Raw genomic sequence first — 23827 nt, forward strand, 5'->3', positions numbered from 1 at the left:
TTAGTAACTGTGTGTTCTTCCTTAAGACTTGGTGTAGTTTGAAGAAGATTTAATTGCTACTTCTAGTAATTTGAACGACTGTAAAGATCAGATTGGATCATTTGAGTTTGTGGTGTGTGTATGTGTACACATTCAGTTTTGAGTGTCTACATAGTCAAGACATTGTTTATTTATCTTACCTTGACTATACTTTTGTACAGAAATACCAGTTTGTATAGTTACATCCTCAGATTTATTACAATATTGTTCACATACAGTAGTGGCTTCAACATATGGTTGTTCACATCTTGTATCATTTCTCTATACCTTATGGTATTTTGTTCATATTTACTAGATGTTAGTGTTTGTTAAATCCCCTAGTTTGGACTATAAATATTGACATTTTTATTGTATGTATCATTATCATCATCACCATCGTTTAACGTCTGCCTTCCATGGTAGCATGGGTTGGACGATTTGACTGAGGACTGGTGAACCAGATGGCTACACCAGGCTCCAATCTGATTTGGCAGAGTTTCTACAGCTGGATGCCCTTCCTAACGCCAACCACTCCGACTGTAGTGGGTGCTTTTACGTGCCACCGGCACGAAGGCCAGTCAGGCGGTACTGGCAACGGCCATGCTCAAAATGGTGTATTTTACATGCCACCTGCACAGGAGCCAGTCCGGCGGCACTGGCAATGACCTCGCTCAAATGTCTTCACATGCCACCAGCACAAGTGCCAGGAAGGCGGCGCTGGTAATGATCACGCTCAAATAGTGCTATTTACGTGCCACTGGCATGGAAGCCAGACAGCTGCTCTGGCAATGATCACGCTCGGATGGTGCTCTTAGCGCTCCACTGGCATAGGTACCATCACGATTTCGCTTTCACTTGCCCCAACAGGTCTTCGCAAGCTGAGTTTAGTGTCCAATGGAGGAGACATTGGCATGGGTGCCAGTAGTCGAATTTAGTTCGATTTCGATTTCACTTGCCTCAACAGGTCTTCGCAAGCGGAGTTTAGTGTCCAATGAAGGAAAGGTACGCATAAGTGGGCTGGCTACACCCCTGGTAAAGGCCACAGGTTATGGTCTCACTTGGCTCGCCAGATCTTCTCATGCACAGCATATTTCCAAAGGTCTCAGTTAGAAGTCATTGCCTCGGTGAGGCCTAAAGTTCGAAGGTCGTACTTCATATATATAAATATATATACAGGGTTGACCAAAAGTCACCTAGTAAATTAAAACTATTTAATTCCAAGATTAAAGGAAAAAAATTATTTTCTTAGACTTTGCTTATAAATAGATAAATGTTGGAAAAAAAAGCAGTGATTTTAACTCACAGCATTCAATTATTAAACATTCATAATTGGAATGAATAAATAAAATTGAATATTAAGTATTTATGGAATTTTGATCTACTGTCGGGTGACTTTTGGCCATCTTTATGTGTTGATGTGTATATACAATAATGTATATATTGATGTGTATGCTCAGGCATTTAGGTAAACGAATACAAATTTATATGCATTAGCTAAAAATTGCTTTCATTTCTATGATGCAGTGGTTGCATGAGTATTTTTTTTTTAAACTTTTCTGTCACACTTTTATTCAGCTCTTGCAATTCCAGGGATACTTTGTGCCCATTCTAAAATCTGGGAAACACATGGACCAACAATCTTTTTTTTTTTAAATAATGTAAATTATATGTAGATTTTAGATATTATGGGAACTTTGTATATTTTAAAATTCTATTACTCTACATAAATAACAGTTCTTTCTTTGCAAATATGGATGATGGGGATTTTTGCACATTTCTCCTTTTGATATTGCCTTGGCAGTTAGGTACCCACCTTACCCATCCAATTCTTTAACTATTAACCCTTCATCATTTAAACTGGTCAAAACCAGCTCAAAATATTGTCTCTTGTATGTTCAAACCAGCTGGATCTGGTCCCTCACACCTACCCTGCACTCTCATTGTAAAAATAAATAACTACATCATTAAAATTTTGATGCTATTAGATAATGTATGATTCATTCAAAACAATGTGAAGGCTAAAGGAATAGCAAGTGTTTTTGTATAGTTCATCTGATGCTAATGTGATCATAGGTGTTCTTGTTATGATCTTTTAGTAGTGTACAATGATACATCAGGTAGGTCATACTACTGTGTGGAGATGCTCCATTGTTGGCTTATAGATCAGAAGTATATATAGAGGGCTATTCCTTTTGTTATTTTATTTATTGGAAATTTAGTTTCAACTTCTTGGAAAATTTCTAATACTCAATCTATATAATAATAAAAGTCTGATTGCATGCTTGTCTGTAATTTAATACAGCCAAATCAGCACATAATGAGTTAGTACTCTGAAAGTAAGGTACCCCTGAAATACAAATAGAATAAAACAAGTTTTGCATAAATCGAATCACAGATTCCACAAATTTAAGCAATGAAACCTGGAGTTATTGTCCTTTACTGTGAACACCTGGATAGTTTTGTTTGCGTGCTTGTCTGTAATTTAATACAGCCAAATTGATGCATAATGGAAAAATACTCTGAAGTGAGGTGCCCCTGAAATGGGAATACAAACAGAATAAGACGAGTTTCATGTAAATCGGATCATGGGTTTCCAGGATACAGTTTTTTCAGGTACTTTTATGATTGCCTGTTTGCTTGCTTGTCTGTCATTTAATACAGCCAAACCGGCACATAATGGGAGAAAATACTTTAAAAGTAAGGTACCATTGAAATGTGAATACAAACGGAATAAGTTTCACATAAATTGGACCACAGGTTCCTGAGATATGTGGGGTTTTTTGGGGTACTTTTATAAATAGCCAAACTGGTGCATAATGGGGGAAAATGCTTTGAAAGTAAGGTACCATTGAAATGTGAATACAAATGGAATAAAACAAGTTTTGCATGAATTGGACTACAGGTTCCCAAGATGTGTGGTTTTTTTCAGGTACTTTGAACTGTTGGTGATCCAACGGGTCACAGGTAGTCTAGTAAAAAATTAGTACCTTTATGGTCAAAGCCTATTGATGTTTCTACTCCTTTTTCAAACTAGTTTACAAAAATTTACAACATTTCAACCTTGTGTTTGACATTCAGAAGAATTTGTATTCTTAGTCATTTATTGATATGTTTGTGTGTAATGTTAGATGTAGGTCAGCTTGTAGTTATATCTTGGTGGTAGTTGGATGCCTATTCATATCTTGTTCAGTTTTGGAAAAGATGCATCAATGAGTGTACTCATATCAAGATTACAACCAGATACAAAGAAATCTAGAGAAGGAATGTATGGAGGTTGAGATCCCTTGGCTGAGTATAGATTCAAAGAATTTCAGGTTGAAGGGGATAAATGAGTAAATATGCTGTAGACCACGGGCCAGAGGTGAGTGGAGTAAGGTTTTACTTACAATGATAGATGGTTACAGTTTGTAGAGCCATAAAACAGAAGAGGTGTATCTGAAAAGAATGGAAGTACAAAAATAGCTTAAATAAAAAAAACATGGCAAGTACATGAAGCTAGGGGAGTAGCTGAAAGTAAGAAGTTTGCCAATGTTCAGCAATGTGAGGTATTTCTGATTGCAAAGTAATGTGTTGGTTCAGACTGAGATGTCATTGAGGAAACCTAAAACACATTTGGCCTTGCTGATGCCTCAAATGTCGTGAAGTGAATGCATAGTGGAAGGAAAATCTACTTTCAGTGGACCCAAAATTGGGCTTGCTTATACTGTTGAAACCAGGCTTAAGGAGATAAAGGTAAGAGGAAGCATCTGGACCAGTTCGTCGAGATGCAGCAGTTAAGATACTGAAAATCTTGCTAGTAGGACAGGTACTTGCAATGATTAATGCAGCAGTATCATTAACTGCCAGAGGAGAAAAGGCAGATGCTCTTGTAAAAGTAATTATAATTTAGGTTACAAAAGTTGCAGAAAGTTATAACACCACTGATGAGGAAGAGACTCAGTTTAGATGAGATGTTGTTGCCATTGAAGCTCTTTTTCTAGAGAGACGACTACTCAAAAGTAAGCCACATTTTCTATCATTTGTTAACCTTGAGAAGTCCCAGAGTACCACACTCTGGTCTGGTGATCATTATAAAAAACTAGGCATAGATTAATCACCCTTTGAGATTCTTGCAAGCTATGTACTAAAATACTATCAGTAGTATGTTAGCAGGTAGGTGTCCATCATGACTCAATTCTTAATTCCCTCCTATTTATTCTTGTTCTTGAGGACAAAGCAGGAGTTTAAAACTAGCTGTTCATGGAAAGTCTTTTATATTAACGACTTAGTTTGCATAGCTAAATTTGTTGAAGAAATTCAAAATGTACAAAGCTTAGAATTGAAAGGCAAATGTTGTTGGTAGCAGGAAAGAAGTTTGGACTTTACTGCTATCTGGGAAGTGGTCGTGTTTGATACATGGAAAAGGAGTTGATAGGAATTTCATCTTGTCTACTTAATGTATATTATAAGCACACACAAGTTTCATTGGAATTAAGTTTTTGTTTCTTAGGTGACCTAATTAACAGTTGAGATGTTTCGAAAGTTTAGTAGCCAGAGTAGGAATGGGGTGAAAAAGGTTCAGGAAGCTAACTCTGCTGGTAACAAAAGGATTGTCTGAGTGAAGGGGAGATGGTATAAGGCTTGCTTACAAAGAGTGGTGTTACTTGGGAGGAAAATATAGACATGAATGTGGATGATGTCTGTACAAAGTAAATGAAACTTGTTTATTTCATTGGAGTGAGTGTGCCTAAATGACTGAGCACATATGAAATGAGAGAAAAACTGGACATAGGAGAAATTAAATGTAATGTGTAAAAGACAAGACTCTGCTAGTATATACAGATGTGATGTGCATGGATGATGACAGTTGGATCAGTGTTAAAATGATATTGAAGGAGACAAGGAAGACACAAGTGATGCAACAAATAGTGAGACTCTTTTCTAAGAGAAGACCAATTCAACACAAGCAAGCATAGAAATGAGGATAATAAACAATTTTTGCAACTGGTTTTCCATATACGAGAATATCTTTACTGAATAAACATAATATGAATTCAACTTGTACCAGTTGTGATTTACTTTGAAGAACTACTTTTGTAATCCATTTTCATCAAATTGAAATAGTGAATATGGTGGCTAACATGTGTATAATCATAAGTGAATTGTGATAAGATCTAATCTTTTAGTTAACTTTGATTCAATGGTTTAACATATTTAGGAATTGCAGTCAAGTCGTCAACCCCTCAGTTAAAAAACTAGTTTAACAGATATATTAAATAATATATCTTGTAGATTACATTTTATGAATTGAAAGGAGTGTTACTTATCTAAATCTTTAATGCCTTCTAAAACTCTGTCATACATGATGATTCAAAAATCCTTTTAGTATTAATATAACTGACAATCTAGGTCAGAACTTCTTAATGTATGTCATATCTCCCTCTCTTTATATCACTCCCTTAAATTTCCCCTATAGTATTTACCTCCCATCCCATTGACTGTTACATCCCAGGAATTTCAAGGTAGCTGGCCTGCTGTTTATGTTTCCTACCACCCAGAACCACCACCCTTCCTTGCTAATTGAACAGCCATGCTGAGACAATGCCTTGAAGGGTTTACTCAAACAAATTCAATCCAGTTTCTTTAACATTCAGATTACTATGTCAAATGTAATGCTTATATATTCGCATTGTTTTGAATTAATCGTGCATTATCTCATAGCTTTGAGGTTTCAACAGTGTGATTGTTCATTTTTACAATGACAATATGAGGTAAGTGTGAGTGGCTGGATCTGATCAGTTTGAACATAAAATAGGTAGATTACTTTGGGCCTGATATGGCTGGTTAAAATTTGGTACTTATTCTATTGGTCTCTTTGAACCTCTAAGTTATGACACGTCAAGAAACCAACACCAGTTGTCAAGCAGTGACAAACACAAAGACACACAACAGGCTTCCTTCAATTATTGTCTATCAAATGCACTCATAAGGCTTTGGTTGGGCCCAGACTTTCCCTGAGGTGCCACACAGACTGAACCCAGAACCATATGGTTGGGAGGTAAACTTCTTGGTACACAGCCATGCTTGCACCTGATAATAATAATCCTTGGGAGCAGGGGCTGGTCAGTTACATTGACTCTAGTCCTCTACTTTATTTTGTTGACCTTGAAAGGATGAAAAACAAAACCAACCTGAGCAGAATTTGAACTCAGAACATAAAGTTAGAAGAAAAACTGCAAAGCATTTTGTCTAGTGTGCTAATGATTCTCCGAGTTTGCCATCTTTGAGATGGATACATGTGTACATGCGTGCATGTGTATTTATAAACAAAAAGCTGCCAATTTTTTCTGATGTATTAGTTCTGATATTTTTTCTTATTGGTACCAGGCTAGAATTTTTGTTTTTCTTTTGATTTAGAAGTTTACTTTGCAACCAGAAAATTTCAGTTTCCATTCTCAGTGTAGCACTTTTAATGCATCTTCCATTATAACCTCAGGTTGATCAACTGGAAGATTGGAATTTTATTGAAACCTATATGTGTATATATAGTGTCTTTGTTTTGACACATTGTGCCTGTTTGTGGCCAACCCCAGCAATAAGTTTGGCAATTTGATGTGTGGAGATGTATAAATAATGTACCTTACTTGAAAAACAAGAGTTATCATTGGTAAGGGCATCCATCTATAGAATGCTGCTTCAAGAATACTGCCAACATGGAAAAAGCAGGTGTAACCTGATTATATGCACTTGATTTACTCTTCACTCACAATCTTGGGAGGTTGGATGTGAGACAAGGTTAACTTCATTGAGATTTTATTTCTGTTTATGAACCACAAAGCATTTTTGGGTTGCTCTACTGTTCTGCCTAAACTCTGGTATTTTATACTTTGAGATTGAAAAATTAAGATAGTACAAAGATTTTAAAATTGTGATGTCAATCAGTCATCTCTATTAATTTTCTAGAATCTTAGTGACAAATTTTGCCTTTATTTTAATGATTTGTTTTTTAATATTGAACTGTTTGTCATTCAAATACATTTTTCAAAATTGAACTTCATTTAGAAGCTATTCTAAAAATTACTTAATCTGAAATGTAGCAAGAATCTACATTGTATTGATCATTAATTTACAGTAACATACAACCAAAGCCTTTGTGAGTAGATTCATTAGACAGAAACTGAAAGAAGCTCATATTTGTGTGTGCGTGTGTGTGTGTGTTTGCATTTGTCACCTTACCCCACCACTTTCCAACCAGTGTTTGTTATGTTCCCATAATTTGGCAAAAAGAGTATGATAGAATGAGCAGACTTAAAAATACTGGAGTCAATTTGTTCAACTAAATCCTTCAAGATAGTGCCCCAGCATGGCTGCAGTCCAATGGCTGAAACAAGTAAAAGATATATTATCTTTTATGTATATATTCTGTATATATCTTTAGTCTTTTACCAATTTTGACCAGTAAAATTTGGTGCTTATTTTATCATATTTGCTGAGTCATTGTTACAATACATCATCTCTGGTTTTATAGAATACTATATTAAAAAAACATGAGTCTTAACTTAAACTGTTTATGAATGAGTCACTAGGAGTGGACAACCATTGAGAAAACTTATGAAGTTAACTTACTGTGTTTCTAAAGAGGTGCTTTATCATTCAGATTAATCTGTCTAATGTACTCTTTATTCACATTGCTTTGAATTACTCATGCATTATCTTGTAGCTTTGAGATTTCAATGAAGTGATTGTTTATTTTTAGAATGACAATATTAAAGGGTTAAACAAGTTTAAGGACTATGAATTATTAGATACAAACCATCTCATTGTACTTTCCCATATTAACATGCAGACTGAATTTTGAAGGTGATTCTCGAGTTATATAATCTAAGTTTGTTTCATACCAGCCACCACAGAAAATTGAAAGTGATATTGTTATAATGTTTTGTGATTTTTAAGTAACAATTCCAACTTCACATATCCCAATCAATCCATAAAAGTCATGATTTTGTGAAATAAATGATCTTCCAATGTGAGCTTTTTTTATCTGCCCTGATTTTATTGGTCATTTTAGTTTCTAATTTATGGTACCACAATATTATCCTTTCTCTAGTCACTATTTTTTATGTTATGCGGATTGTTTATAATTCTCTGAAACTTGTTTGCTGCTTGTACTTTTTTTTTCATGCTTATGTGGTTTGTGGTAGAGTATATTCCCACTTGTGTGTCATTTCATCTTCCTATGTCTTTTTCCATAAATATTCATCACTACATGTTGTCTCGACTAGTGTAGTCAGCTCTCTGCATAGTTCAACTAATGTCTGTAGTGCTCAAATGGCTTGTATATTTCCAACCCAGCATATACCATATTCAATGCCCCCTCACTATCATGCAGCATCGTGTCTTGCACATGTTCCATACAATGTCTCAAGGAAAAATGTGATATGTTAGAGAGGTTTCTCAATATTAAATGGTGATGAGGAGGAAAAAAAAATTGCAAAGAGAATTTTTAGAAATTTTCAAAATTACAAGCTTTTTATAACTTTGAATCACTTAACTTTCGTTTTGTTATTGATCTGCTCCTGTTAGGTATGTTTAACTGACATGGAAATAATCAAGTGTATCGTTGAAGTAGTATAACTATCTTATCTTTACAGTGGATATGTCCTGAGATCTAAAAGTTAACATTTGTTCTCTATTTTAATGAAATATTTAAAAAATTGAATGCTGTATTGGCTGATTAGTATCTAACATTGCATGAAAAGTTTCTATATTACGTCGGTGTTGATAGTAAATGCCTGACGGGATCATCCAACTACTGTTAAATATAAAGAAAAAATATTTTGTCATTGTTAATTGTTGTCTAATATTTTTGTTTATTCCTTACAGTGATTATTTGGCTACAGCTATCTTGAGGGATAAAGAACGTCCTAACAGACTCATTGTAGAAGAGGCTGCTAATGAAGACAATTCGGTTGTTTGCCTTTCACAGGTGAGTCATATATACAACTTACTGTGGTTGAAACATTTTCTCTCTCTTTCTTTCTCTCTCTCTCTCTCTTTCTTCCTCTCTCTCTCTTCCTCTCTCTTTCTTCCTCTCTTCTCTCTCTCTTTCTCTCTTTCTCTCCCCTCTCTTCCTCCTCTCTCTCCTCCCCATCTCTTCCTCCCCTCTTCACCCACTCCCTCCTCCCTCTCTTCCTCCCCTTTATCTCCCTCTCTCCTTTTCTCTTTCTCCCCCCCACTCCCTCTACTAGAAAGAAATATAAGTTTGTTCTCTGCTGGATGTATAATACATGTGTGCATAAATATTGAGCACAAATGATTTAAGAGAAAAACTGAGCATAAGTGGAATCAGATCATCATTTAATGTCTGTTCTCCATGCTAGTATGGGTTCAGCCTATGGCAACGTTGGGGAATTGTGTATGCAAGGGAAAAGTACATTGTTACAGACATTTTGATGCTTATGGAGGAGAACAGCTATGTAAACAAGTGCCACACACTGAAAGTGAATATAACTTGTAGAAAAGGGAGACTGAGGAAGACTATATTTTATTGTTCACTTTTTCATGCTTGCATTGGTCAGACAGCTTTTTGTGACTGGTTGCCCTTCACCTGTTACCAATCAAGTTAACATTTTCTCATGGCCAGATGTGTTTTTCACTTAAGATTTTAAATGAGCAATGCTCATTTACAGCTATCACATGTCTGGTGGGGCAGGTGTTACACACTTATATACTGTGATGTATGTGTGTGTATGTACACATGTATGCATGCATGTTTTATATCTGCATACTGTGAAGTTCTCCATCATTGACCTCTCTGATACCTTCTCACTAATCTAGCATCCCTATCACTCACCTTTCTTTCCTTTAAGCTTATATCTCTCTTGCTTCTCATGCACCTATGTTCATCTCTCACTCACTCTCACTTTTCTGAATCTCATGAAGTGCATGACTAAGGATGGCAGTGAATCTCTTCTGTTTATGATTCACCATATTCTTTTATTTATGTGTTTATTGCTTATCTTCTGTCTGCTATACATTGCCTTCTTTCACCCATGCCTATTGCTAGTTTCTCAATCACTCCCTTCTCCTTTCAATCTCGCCTTCACCTTGCTGTTGATGTGATTTAAAATGCAGTGGATCTCGTCTCTTTGCCATACACTACTTCCAGTGTACCTAAGGATGTTATTCCAGCTGCTGGTGCAGGATCCATATGCTATCATTATCACTCAACCTCTCTTGCTAGAGGAAACTACATGGGATCATTTGCTCCCAGTACACTCTCCATCCTCTTCTGTACTGCCTGCCATCATGCTCATGTCTGCTACAATACTCTTTTTTATTCCTGCTTATCCTGAGTTTCTTTCGTTCTTCTGTCTCTTGGATCATTTTGCCATCTGTTGTTGATTTGACTAGATGTACCTATATTAGAATACTTAAACCTCTATCACACTTTCTCGTATTACTATCATTCATGCCTCTTCATTCTACAAAGAAGATAGCAAACAGGGACATGGGGGTGTGTGAGGTTTCTTTAGTTATGTTGATGACACATATCTAGTACTGAATGCTATGAAAATAGCACATAAAACTCTATAATGTGGTTGGTGTTACAGGAAGAGCATCCAGCCATAGAAACCAAGCCGAAAATGAAACACAAATTTGAAGTCCTTTCAGCCCAAGTGAGCAATACTCCTAAATCAATGCTGATATAGCTGACCTGTCTAATTCATGGTGGCATGCAAAGTTTCTCTAAAATCACGATTATAGAAGGAGGCTTGGTTGTATGGATAGTTTGTTTCAATACCACATGGTTTTGATTTGTTTTACTGCATTATACCTTGGGTGATCCAATGTCTTGAGTGGAATTGCTAGCTATACAGAAACATTTCTCTCTCTGTCTATCTCTCACTCACACACACACACTTGTTTTAATGTCTATTTTCCCATGCTTGCATGAGTCAGGTGAGATCTGTTGTAGCAGATTTCTGTGGTTGGATATTCTTCCTGTTGCCTTTTTTCCAAGCAAGATAATGTTTTCATTGAAGACTTCAAACCAAATGTCACTGCTTGTATGACAATGAAGTTTGTTTACAATTAGTGTGCAATGTCAAGAAGACATGTATGCACACACACACACACAATTGATAGCCAGGCTTCTTTTCATGTTCCTTCAACTAAATTCACTCACAAAGCTGAAATTGTCTTGGGTTGTTGCGTAAGGTTCTCTGCAGTGGGATTGAACATGCAACCGTCATCATCATCGTTTAACGTCCGCTTTCCATGCTAGCATGGGTTGGACGATTTGACTGAGGACTGGTGAAACCGGATGGCAGCACCAGGCTCCAATCTAATTTGGCAGAGTTTCTACAGCTAGATGCCCTTCCTAACGCCAACCACTCAGAGTGTAGTGGGTGCTTTTACGTGTCACCCGCACGAAAACGGCCACGCTCGAAATGGTGTCTTTTATGTGCCACCCGCACAAGCCAGTCCAGGGGCACTGGCAACGATCTCACTCGAAAATCCTACGGGAGCCAGTCAGGCGGTACTGGCAACGGCCATGCTCAAAATGGTGCATCTCATGTGCCACCCACACAAGAGCCAGTCCAGGGGCACTGGCAACGATCTTACTTGGCTTGCCGGGTCTTCTCATGCACAGCACATTTCCAAAGGTCTCGGTCAGTAGTCATCACCTCGGTGAGGCTCAATGTACGAAGGTCTTGCCTCACCACCTCAGCCCAGGTCTTCCTGGGCCTACCTCTTCCACGGGTTCCCTCAACTGTTAGGGTGTGGCACTTTTTCACGCAGCTATCCTCATCCATTCTCACCACATGTCCATACCAGCACAATCGTCTCTCTTGCACACCACAACTGATGCTTCTAATGTTCAGCTTTTCTCTCAAGATACTTACACTCTGACAGGTATTCACATTGACATTACACATCCAACGGAGCATACTGGCTTCATTCCTTGCGAGCTTACGTATGTCCTCAGCAGTTACAGCCCATGTTTCACTGCCATGTAACATGGCTGTTCGTACGCATGCGTCATACAGTCTGCCTTTTACTCTGAGTGAGAGTCCCTTTGTCGCCAGCAGGGGTAAGAGCTCTCTAAACTTTGCCCAGGCTATTCTTATTCTAGCAGCTACACTTTCAGCGCACCCACCCCCACTACTAACTTGGTCGCCCAGATAGCAGAAGCTATCGACTACCTCTAGTTTTTCACCCTGGAATGAGATAGAAGTTGTTTCCTGTTTGTTTACAGTGTTTATTGCACCTGAACATCTGCCACATACAAAAACTAACTTCATAGTTAATCTGCCTTTGATATTGCTGCACCTCTTATGTGTCCATAGCTTGCACCGGGTACATCTTATAGAGTTACTACCTACTCCTTTTCTACATACTGAGCAGGGCCATCTACCTGAAGGGGTTTGTGTTTTATCTACCTTCCTACTTATTAGGATTTTGGTTTTAGCTGGGTTGACTCTAAGGCCCTTCAATTCTAGACCTTGCTTCCACACCTGAAACTTCTCCTCTAGTTCTGATAGTGACTCCGCAATTAGGGCAAGGTCATCAGCATAGAGGAGCTCCCAGGGGCAACCTGTCTTGAACTCCTCTGTGATTGCCTGGAGGACTACGATAAATACGAGGGGGCTGAGGACGGAACCTTGGTGGACCCCTACCTCTACCCGGAATTCATTGCTGTACTCATTTCCAACCTTCACCTTACTGGCAGCATCTCTGTACATGGCTCGCACAGCTCTCACTAACCATTCTTCTATCCCAAGTTTCCTCATTGACCACCAGATAAGAGATCGGGGGACCCTGTCAAAGGCTTTCTCCATGTCAACAAAAGCCAGGTACAGAGGTTTATCCTTAGCTAGGTATTTCTCCTGCAGCTGTCTCACTAGAAATAAGGCATCAGTAGTGCTTTTACCTGGCACGAACCCAAACTGCATCTCATCTAAATTGATTCGCTCCCTAATTAGTTGGGCTATGACCCTGGTTAAGAAACAAGTTTCTTGATCACACTGTCATATCTGTGCCTATTGGTCATGTACTTGTGGGAATGTTTACGTTTGCTTACCTTTGCAAGATAACATGTGAACACAAGAAACAGTGATGTTATGTTACATCCACTTTTAACAAGTTGTCTTGTTGCTCTGCTTGTGGAAAAATGGGATAGTCCTTTCCTTGAAAAACAGGTAGAGCTTAGCAAATGTAAGATAGTGTCTTGTCTAAGTATTGTATTTGATGGCAAAAAAGATGCGTGAACATATTAGACACCCCAGTTTCAGCAGCACATATTCATAAAAAATTTTTAGTGCATTAAAGCTGCTGGGAAGCTCAACTTTGTATATAGGAACAGGGTGATATTTTGAGACATTTTGAAGGGGGGAAAAGTCTCTTATATATCATCTAATATGGTATTTGTCCCACCTATACTAGACTCTGTGTGTGTAGATGTAACACACGTACACACACTCTCTGCATTTAGGGCTCATGTAGCATTGCTGTTTGTACACAAGCATTATTATACAATCAGTCCTTCACTCTGAGGAAGAGGCCTTTTGTTACCAACAGAGGTAATAACTCTCTGACCTTTCTCCTGCTAGTTTGTATTGTAGCAACTATTCTTTCAGAACATTCTCCTCCACTGCTAATTAGATCACCCAGGTAACAAACTGTCTACTACTTGTAAGGAGCCTCCTGAGTATTTAAGAAAATATTTCTCATATGTTCTTAGTGTTTGTTGTTCCTGTGCATATGCCGTACAGTCTTTCTCTGTTAATCTTCCAGTGACTCCACTGCACCTCTTTTGTGACGATATTTAGCAGTGAATTACTATCTATGCCTTTCTACATATCAAACAAGGTTATTTGAAGGGATAAAGTGTACTGTCTGATTTCCTGTGGCCTTTTAGCTAAGAAGACAGCTTAGTTTATATAAATTCTTAAAATTTATCCAAATTTCCATAAGGGTGGAATTACAAACTATATCCCTAAATTAGTGGTGATAATTTATAATCTAAGTGTAAAATTCTGTAACCTGAGGTAACCGTAATGCAAGGGTGCCTGTATGTATGTAGGTCGTATATTTTGTTTGTTTACATTTGTCTTGCTATTCTCACTTTCAACAAATCATCTACTTCATGCCTTTGTGAAATAAACGATCTCTTATTTGAAAATAAGATAAGCAATTAGAAGAGCGTCAGGCTGTAAAACAATGCTTCGATAATATAGACGTCTAACCTATGCTGGCACTGAAAAACAGACATAAAAATGTATATGTATATTAATTATATGATTTCAGAGATGTTGAATGTTTAACAATTCATGCTTCAATCTAATCTAAGGCATAATACCACAAAATGCTCAGTAAATAGGTAACAATAAAATAACATTTTTAGAGCTACCACATTCATCTCCATGATAAAACATGGAATGAGTAAATCATTGTCATCATCACTTTACCATAGCATCCACTTTTCTGTGCTTGCATGGGTTGGGTGAAATTCATTGAGGTATATTTTCTATGGCCAGATGCCCTTCTTGTTACCAACTCTTGCCAGTTTCCAAGTAAGGTAACATTTCCCCATGTTTTCGTTGAAGATTAGAAATGCACACAGCTTGCATGGTGGCAGTACTCTTTAAACTACCATGCAATGTTGAGATAAGATGTAAATGTATACGCATGCATACACCAGGCTTTCAGTTTCTCTATCAAAGCCACATACGAGGCTCTGGTCAGCTCATAGCTATAGTTGAAGACATCCAAGGTGATTGATATCTAATGTTACCACAAGGTTACAATTTTATTGGTAGGTACAGATTAGACTTAGTACTTTTTTTCTTTTATTTTTTATCAACCCTAGCAGAATGAAAGATAAAGTTAACTCTTGAGATATTATCTGAAAACAAAGGGACTTAATCTAGTGCTCTTTTGATTCTACCAGCCACTTCCCTTTATAACATGAGCAATACATAGCAGCATTAGGTGAGCACTTTAGCCCCAAACCAACCCTGATTAAGCAGACCTATAATCACTACATCTCCCTTTTCACACATGATGTAAGTAGGGCTTTTATCAAATGGGTTTTTTTTTAATGATGAGATTTGAGGTATCCTGAAGTTCATAAAATAAGCACCAATTAGGAACTAGTTTGATTTAATTCACTTCCCTCATCCTCAATATAAGGCTCAAAATGTTAGACTGTGTGTCATAGAAGAAATTTTTATTTTAAAATGTCTAGATCTTGCTAAAAGAAATTGAACTTCCATCTTTAGAAATGACTTAGTTTAAATATTTTAATTTGAGCAGATGTTAATATTAAGGAAAACTAGGTTGGTAGTGTTTGGTAAGTGTGTTTTGTAAGTGGAAGACAATAAATAACAGTAGTTTCATTATTTAACCACAGACTTCTGATCCAGGCTTGGCCTCCCCACCTCCTCAGTATTATTGAAGATTACATTATCCAGTGTGTCCTTTTTTTAAAATAGTTGGATGTGCTTTAGTTGCTATTTCTATAAATTTGAGCAGCCACATAAACGCTTCTCTGTTGCCCTATTACATTGAGTAATGAGCTGTGCTGAAACACTAAGATACCATTCTTTGTTAACTTGAATCGATTATATGCCAGAAGCACTCAGCCTCTGTATCTCACTTATATATCAGTCTGTCTAATGTTTTTGAAGCTCTTGAGTTTTTCTTTTTAATTCTATTTACTTTTTGTATGCTTTTTAGGCAAAAATGGATGAATTGCAGTTATTTCGTGGTGATACTGTCCTTTTGAAGGGTAAACGTCGCCGAGAGACTGTTGTCATTGTTTTATCTGATGATTCAGCATCTGATAATAAAATCCGAATTAATAGGTGTGTGCGCAGCAACCTCAGAGTTCGCCTCGGAGACATAGTTAGGTAGGTAAAGGACTTCTTTTAAATATCTTTGCAGTTTCTATTTTTCCTTTCTTTTGTGAGTTTAATTTCTTAGTTTAAACTATTTCATTTTAGTGTCCAGTCTTGTCAGGATGTGAAGTATGGTCGGAGAATACATGTCCTTCCAATTGATGACACTGTTGAAGGAATTACAGGGTAAGTACACCATTGCTCTCTTTCTGTGTAAAGATATTACTAAAACAGTAAAACATTAACGGAACTATTGATATTCCCTCTGTTGTTGTTGTTGTTGTTGTTTACACCATGTTCACATCAATATAACTTCTGTTCTTGAACTCTCATGATTTTAAGATTGCACTCATAAACTTTGATATTTACTATAAAGACTAGCAAATTCTAGTCCAGTTTTCCAAATATTATTTCATTGACTTGGGTAAAAATATATATACTCATTGATGTATAATGTTTTTATACCACTAGTTATATACACAAACTTGTCTGTGGTTCTACTATACTTTGTGCATCTACAGTTTACATTCAGTATATTGTCTGGAATTTCTTCCTATTTCTTTCCTGAATATTGAGCGTGGCCATTTCCCCTGTAGTAACAGAGTAGTTTTTTTTTCCAATTTTTGTCTTTGCTAAGTTTGCCTCTTGATTCCAGGTTTTGTTTCCAGAAATCTTCAGATTGTTATAAGAACTAGTTGATTAACATAAGAGTTCCCATAGACACCTGGTTTTAACTTTCCTCTTATTCCCTCTAAGACTATAATAAACCGGTGGGAGCTGAGGACTTGGGGCCTCATGCACCCATATATCTGCATGCTAAATTAATTGCTGAACTCTTTGTTGACTGCCCCCTTGTTTACTGCAACTCTATACATAGCTTGTATGGTCCTCATATGCTGTTCATATATTCCTAGTTAATGACAAGGTTGTGGAACATGGAAAAAAGCCTTCTCTAAGTCACCTGAAAGATGGCATTGATAGTACTTTTTCTTGATACAGAACTGAACTACATCCAGTCTATGCTAATTTAGTTCCTAATCACTTGTGCTTTCCATGACTTTCAAAAGCAGGTCTAACAATTTGCCATGTTTGCATCAATATAACTTCTGTTTAAGAACGGAAGTTATATTGATGTAAAGATGGTGTAAACAATAGCAACAGGGGAATGTCAAATCAAGAGGATCTTTTTCACCTTTGTAGCAATCAACAATATCACTTCTTTGCCAGTTATTGGCTATAGCCCCTTCCTGTACTACCAGATTCAATTTGCGAGTGACTAGCATTTGTCCTACTTTGCCAAATGCATTAATAATCTCAGCAACAATTTCTGAAGGACCAGCTGCCTTCTCTGTTTTCGTATCCTTAACTGTGCTGTCAACTTGAGTGGTTATTGTTCTATGGTTGGGTCTGTTCCTTGGAGTTGACTCTCTCTGTTTCTCTCTCCCTTGTGCATTCTTCCATTTTGGAAACCTTATAATAGCACTCCTATACCTTTTGCCAGTACCATTTTGATTTTCTTTAGTATATTGCCTTGCAATTCAAAGCATCTCAGCAAAAGCTTGTTTTTGCTTCCCTCTTAAATATATTTGGTCTAACATCTTTTTCAGGTTCTTAGTATTATTCTCTGCTTCCTCTATTCTCCCAAGTTATTCAGACTTCTTTTTTTTCCACTTAAACTGCTCTATCTACACTACTATTCTACTACCATATCACTTTTTATTTGGCAGGAACCTTGTACCAGCAATATATCTCATTTACAGCCTTTAGCACTCCTTGCCCACTAGACTATAATTATCCATCTCTTCCCTCTTGTTAAATGCTCCAACTAGCACTTTTCTGAAAATAAGACTGTTCACTCATTTCTAGCTTCCATATCTTTCTACAGACTGATTTATCTCTGCCTGTCTAGTTCTTATTCTGAAGTTACTTTTCACTAGTCTATGTTTTTCCCTAGGGAAAGATTTTTTTATTTATAACTATCTGTCTGTTTTGTTTTCTGGTAAAAATGTCGAGTCATTATCATCACAGAACTTTAGTAGACCTGATCCCTCCTTATCCCTTCACCAAAACAAGACAAATTCTCAGTGCACACCATGGAATCCATCCAAGTGTTACCCAGTATGCCTGTTAAAATATTCAGTTACAATAATGTAATTTTCCTTTAAGTAGTAGTTTGCATGAGATCCTTCGGATCATCTGTCAGCTCAGATTGTGATACATACTTGATTACTTTAATAATTTCTCTGCCAACCTTTTCCTCTCACACTTGCTGTCATCTACCCAGAATTTATATCTAACAAAAAAGAAATAAAATATCCAAAAAATAAAAACGGAAAAAGAAACAGGAAAATGTATGAAAGCTATACATGCACACATTTGAGCACACGCATACTCTCCTTTATGCACTTTAATATGCTTCTGCTAAGTTTTTATCTCCCAAATTTCATAAGGCATTGGTTGACTTGAAGATATAATAAAAGGACATTTTCTCAAAGTACCATGTCTATTGGAGCAGTTGCTTTATGTCATAATAAAGTTGTTCACTTATGGACAGACTATAATAGCTCCAGTAGCAAAGTTTGAATTCCTAACCCTTGTAACCACTAATCCTTACAGCATAACTTCAGACATCATTATATAGAAAATGTTTGAAAAAACAAAAAATGATATATCTGTTAATGAATCCAGAGAATTATTAAAGCATTGGACAAAATACCTTATAGTGTTAGCTTCTTTTACATTTAAACTTCAAATTTACCTTTCCTTCTTGCAAGTACCATTCAGATACTAAGTCAATATAAATGACTATAGTTTTGTATGCAGTTTCCCAGTATGACCTCAGTTCAATCATTGAAACCAGTAAACAAATAAACATATCATTATCAAACTGTTAATCTGTTCAAAATTGGTCTTGAACTAAATACAGATAGCCATTGCAATGGTTGTTTGAAACTATGTGTTTTATATTTTCAGAAATTTATTTGAAGTTTATCTGAAACCTTACTTTTTGGAAGCTTATCGTCCTGTTCGCAAAGGAGACATCTTTCTTGTTCGGGGTACAATGAGAGCTGTTGAATTTAAAGTTATTGAAACTGACCCCAGTCCATATTGTATTGTGGCACCTGACACCATCATCCATTGTGAGGGAAAACCTGTAAAGAGAGAGGTAAGAAGTTTGTTATATCATTGGGGCACTGCAAGAATTCTGTCTTACCTGACTCACTCTACCTCCTTTTTTGCTTTTACTTTACACCATCCCATTACTCTCTTACTGTCTATTGATGTCTCTTTTCCTTATTGCCCACCTATGTGTATATATTGGCTATTATTGGTGATAATGGCAAACCCATAGCTAAACCCTCATCTTGTCGATATATATCAGTATCTACTCTGAAGTAGGTAGTTTCTACACAGAAGGTCAACATTTTCATCAAGTTTCCTATTGGTATACTAGTGCTATCTTTTAGATAGGTGTCTGTCATTAGTTTTTCTTGAATACTGATAGTGCTTCATCAGTTGGGACTTTGGTGAACAGACTTATCACATCTAGACTTACCATCTGGTTGGATCCAATGAGGATATCCTTGATCAATTCTGTGAAGTGGGTGGAATTCTTCACGTATGATGTTGACTTACCTGCTAATGGACTGATTATATCCACAAGGAAGCAGCTCAGTGAATGACCTGCTGATCCTCTACAACTCACTATGGGTCTTAATGGAATAACCATCCTTGTGAATCTTAGAGAGGCCATACATATGTGGTAGCTTACTGTAGTGTTGGGTCAGTTGTCTATACTTCATTGGTATGAAGTGATCCTTGTTCTTGATCAAGATCTGTGACAACTTCCTCTCTGTTTTCAGAGTTGGGTCTTCCTTTACTTTACTGTAGCTACCATCACTTATGAAACTTGCCAATTTTTCAGAGTAATCAGACTTGTTCATCACCTCCGTAGCATTGCCCTTGTCCGCTTCTTAATCTGGTGTGTCTTTACAATCTCAAATTTTCTCTTGTATGACTTTTCTAGATCGCTTCGAGCTTTATTTGAATCCACAGGTATCTTTACATTCAAGCCAGTGGGTATTAGCTTTGAGTCACTACATCTACACAGGAAGTTTCTGATGGAGTTTCTCTGTATGTCTCCATTGAAGTCTAATGTCGGCTCCGTATCGATTAGATAATACTGTTCTATATTTTAGAGATTATATCCGTCCAATGTAAATAATGTACAGAATTCTTCATCTCTAAAATATAGAACATTAATGGAATTCTGCTTCCACATCTGGGACAGCACTGCTGCTACATAGACGTTCTGCACTACTTTCTCTTCACTCTGCCTTCTCTCTTGCTATTGCAGTCATTAGTTTCTGCTCCTCAGAGCTAGCTGGTCTCATGCCTGCTCTCTTATCACTCTTTTCATCTCCCTTTTTGTGTTTGGGACCCTGACCACTATGTTTTATCTTCGCTCTTCTAAATGTCACCCTTTTATCAATGTTTTTGCTATCAACTTCATCCATTTTAGAGAGCCTACCTATTAAGGCCATCATCTTTGTGACTACTATTTTGTAAGTAGGAAAAAAAAAATGATTGTTTTAATTATATATTGTTGTGTAACCACTACTGTACTCTATTGCATCATTGCTTAGGATGAAGAAGAAGCTCTTAATGAAGTTGGTTATGATGACATTGGTGGTTGTAGGAAACAATTGGCTGCCATTAAAGAGATGGTTGAACTTCCACTCAGACATCCACAGTTGTTCAAAGCAATTGGTGTGAAGGTAATAAACAGCTTTTCAATGTTGATATATATAGTGTACATCACTTCTATATATCAATCTTCTCTGTCCACATTTAGTCTAAGAATATTTATAATTATTTTTGCATCATTTTATTATCATAAATATAATTTAGATTTGTAAATATTTGTAGAGATGGATCTTTTACCTATTGCTAAATGATTTAGTTTCTATTTTAAGCTACGTAGATTTTTTACTTCAGTATTTGGCATTATAAGTACCAGACAACAAACCAACTGACGAGTCTAAAATTATATATTTTTTACTTTCCTTATGACAAATAAATGTATGGTTTGTGTCCTGTCAGAGGCTTGCTTGTTCTTTTTTCTGCTTCTAGTTGCTCATTAAACTTAGCAGTTAATTTATAGGGAGTCATTTGTATAAGCTAACTACTTTGTAGCCTTGGCAATATGCATTAATACAATCTTGAAATATTTTAAAGAGTATTTGAATTTTTTTTCCCATATTCTTTGTTAGTAATTTAAATTCTATTTCAGCCACCAAGAGGAATCCTCATGTATGGTCCACCAGGAACAGGCAAGACTTTAATTGCTAGAGCCGTTGCCAATGAAACAGGAGCCTTTTTCTTCCTGATTAATGGTAAGATTTCCTTTTTTCAATGGGATTTATTTCACTTACTGAAACTAGAAGCTGGTACTTAAAATCAGAAAATAACATGTAACCATTAACTGCTAGGTGATGCCAGATAATGACTTGAGTTTTAGCTTCCTTTTCCCTTGTAAAACCTTATTTAATTGGTTTATCTGTTGTCTTGGAAACCACTGAGAAAAATCATTGTCTTTGGTGCAAAATTTAAGTTAGTGTAGTTCAGTATTTCTTAAAGTTGTGTGTGGGTTGCTTCAGTATGGGATTTGAGTACCAAGTGTATAAAACTTTATATCAATGAATATATAATATATAGATAATACCTTGTCCACTTTTGGTGGGGCTCATGATTTTTTTGAAAATCAATGTGGTTGAGAGACATTTTTTCCCCATATCTACAGACACTTATTTCTGTTATTTGGGTTTATCACCCTCTGTTTAAAGCATATTAAGACACAAGTAAACCTCTCGTATAAATGGTCACTGAAATTATATTATTGTAAACTAAAATTGCATGCTAAAAGTTACCTAAATACATATATATATATATATATTTTTGATTGGTGAATATAAGGAATATATAAACCAGTGAAATAGTTTTATAAAGAAGGGAGTAATACGATCTTGTGCTTGGTTGGCTGTCAGCAAGCATAAGTTATATCCATATCACTATGCATTGGCATTTTAATCTTCTCAACTAGAAGAGTAGAATTAGTTTATTTTTATATATGGTGGCTGTTCCAACAGCCAAATGTTTAGCCATGGTTCTTTGTGTTTCACATGTTTATTGTTTATTATAGGTCCAGAGGTAATGAGCAAACTGGCTGGTGAATCAGAGAGTAATCTGAGGAAGGCTTTTGAACAAGCAGAAAAAAATGCTCCTGCCATAATCTTTATTGATGAGATTGATGCTATTGCTCCTAAAAGAGAGAAGGTATTGTTCTGTTTTTCTGCTACAATTTATGACTTAAGTATTTTGAAAGTTCGTAAATCTTTCTCTATTTTTTACCTTTATCTCAAGTTATTTAGTGCAGAATGAAAGATCATATCCTTTTTTTTTTTTTTTCTAATTGCCATGTTTATTAATTAAACATTTACTTATGGTTTCCTTGTGAATCCTTTATGCATGGATGAATGTAAAAGGTATCTTGAAAACTGGAGTTAACTTGGAAATTTATGGGATGGCTTAGCTTATTCATATTAAGTACTGGATAAATATGGGTTGCTACAAGCAGTCAGAGCTGCAGTAAGCAGATTTCAAAAGATTTCAAGTTCAGAGCAGTAGTTTGTAAATGGTAATGGTGAGGAGTATCAGAAAATTTATCAATTAGGTAGAAGCTTTTCCCTGAACATAGCTTGGTTATATTAGGGATAAAAAGTAGGTTGTGGGAATGATCTCTATAACTGAAGTTTAAGTTAGTAGGTGTTCAGTGTAAATTATTCAAGACTCTGAAGTCTGCTAGGTATTGATTTTGATTTTATCAATAATCTTTTAGATGTTAATGGGCTGTATTTAGCTAAATATTTGAGCATTTGTAGGCATTTACATTGCTTAATTGTCTTTGATACATTTGAACATCTGTTTTTCAAAAGATACCCGTTTTGAAATTTTTTGTTGTCTGTGAAAATATTTATATAAATGTTGTTTCTATTTATTGACAGACTCATGGAGAAGTTGAAAGACGTATAGTTTCTCAACTGTTGACTCTGATGGATGGCCTAAAACAACGTGCTCATGTTGTTGTCATGGCTGCCACCAATCGACCAAACAGTATTGATCCAGCTCTCAGACGTTTTGGTACTTATATTTGTTTCATAAATTTTACTAATTAACTGGGTGTTTTCAGTTGGAACTGATTTAATGAGTACAGCAACTGATTTTTGCATCTAAAGAATCTAAACTTTTATTTCTCTTTAAATTCTGCTTCAGTCAACTTAGAAATGATAAATTAGATAGAAGGGATAAAACAAAATAATTCTGTGGTAAGGTAAATTAACTGGTTTCATCAGGTGTGATGGCCAAAGACATCAATCACATGCAGCCTAAACACTTTATGTCAATCTTGCACTGGTTCCATGAACATTACATAACTGTGATAACTAACCAGCATTTTAACTTAAGTTGGCCATCACACCTGAGAATGTTTTCATCTTTACCTTGCATAATTGTGTTGACTCTATTAAGTTGTGCAAAATATCTCTGTTAAATATTCCAGCTTTGAAACCCAAAATTCACTTTGTAGGTATTCCAAGAAGCGTTCAGGTTTTACTTCTTTAAAAAATGCAAGCAATTCATTTTGGAGCTCATGTATGTGACCTTACCTTTTGAGAGCCACCTGACTTTTGTGTGTAAAAGTAAGCACTTGTGTTGGGAATCCATATCAACACAAATTTGTTCAAATAAACAACACTTCAATGGCCTACTTTTAATATAATTAACCATTTCAACAACTTGGTTTAATACCTCTCATTCTTAGTTTAGAATTTAGTATTTAGATTTTTGCCACTTTGACATTTACATAT

General features: G+C 36.2%; 1 protein-coding gene across 2 annotated transcripts in view; it reads left to right on the plus strand.

The window, feature by feature from the left end:
- LOC106878147 (transitional endoplasmic reticulum ATPase) overlaps nucleotides 1-23827 on the plus strand; it is a 44304-nt gene that overhangs the window by 7156 nt on the left and 13321 nt on the right. For both annotated transcript variants that reach the window (XM_089355531.1, XM_014927274.3), the window contains exons 2-9: nucleotides 8881-8983; nucleotides 15742-15914; nucleotides 16008-16088; nucleotides 18876-19068; nucleotides 20549-20680; nucleotides 21196-21298; nucleotides 22105-22238; nucleotides 22967-23102. In XM_089355531.1, coding sequence (XP_089211657.1) covers nucleotides 15748-15914; nucleotides 16008-16088; nucleotides 18876-19068; nucleotides 20549-20680; nucleotides 21196-21298; nucleotides 22105-22238; nucleotides 22967-23102 — 946 coding nt within the window. In that variant the 5' untranslated portion in view covers nucleotides 8881-8983; nucleotides 15742-15747. The remainder of the gene's footprint in view (nucleotides 1-8880; nucleotides 8984-15741; nucleotides 15915-16007; nucleotides 16089-18875; nucleotides 19069-20548; nucleotides 20681-21195; nucleotides 21299-22104; nucleotides 22239-22966; nucleotides 23103-23827) is intronic.

This window comes from Octopus bimaculoides, chromosome 7 (assembly GCF_046866305.1).
Source record: "Octopus bimaculoides isolate indiv1 chromosome 7, ASM4686630v1, whole genome shotgun sequence".
NCBI lineage: Eukaryota > Metazoa > Mollusca > Cephalopoda > Octopoda > Octopodidae > Octopus > Octopus bimaculoides.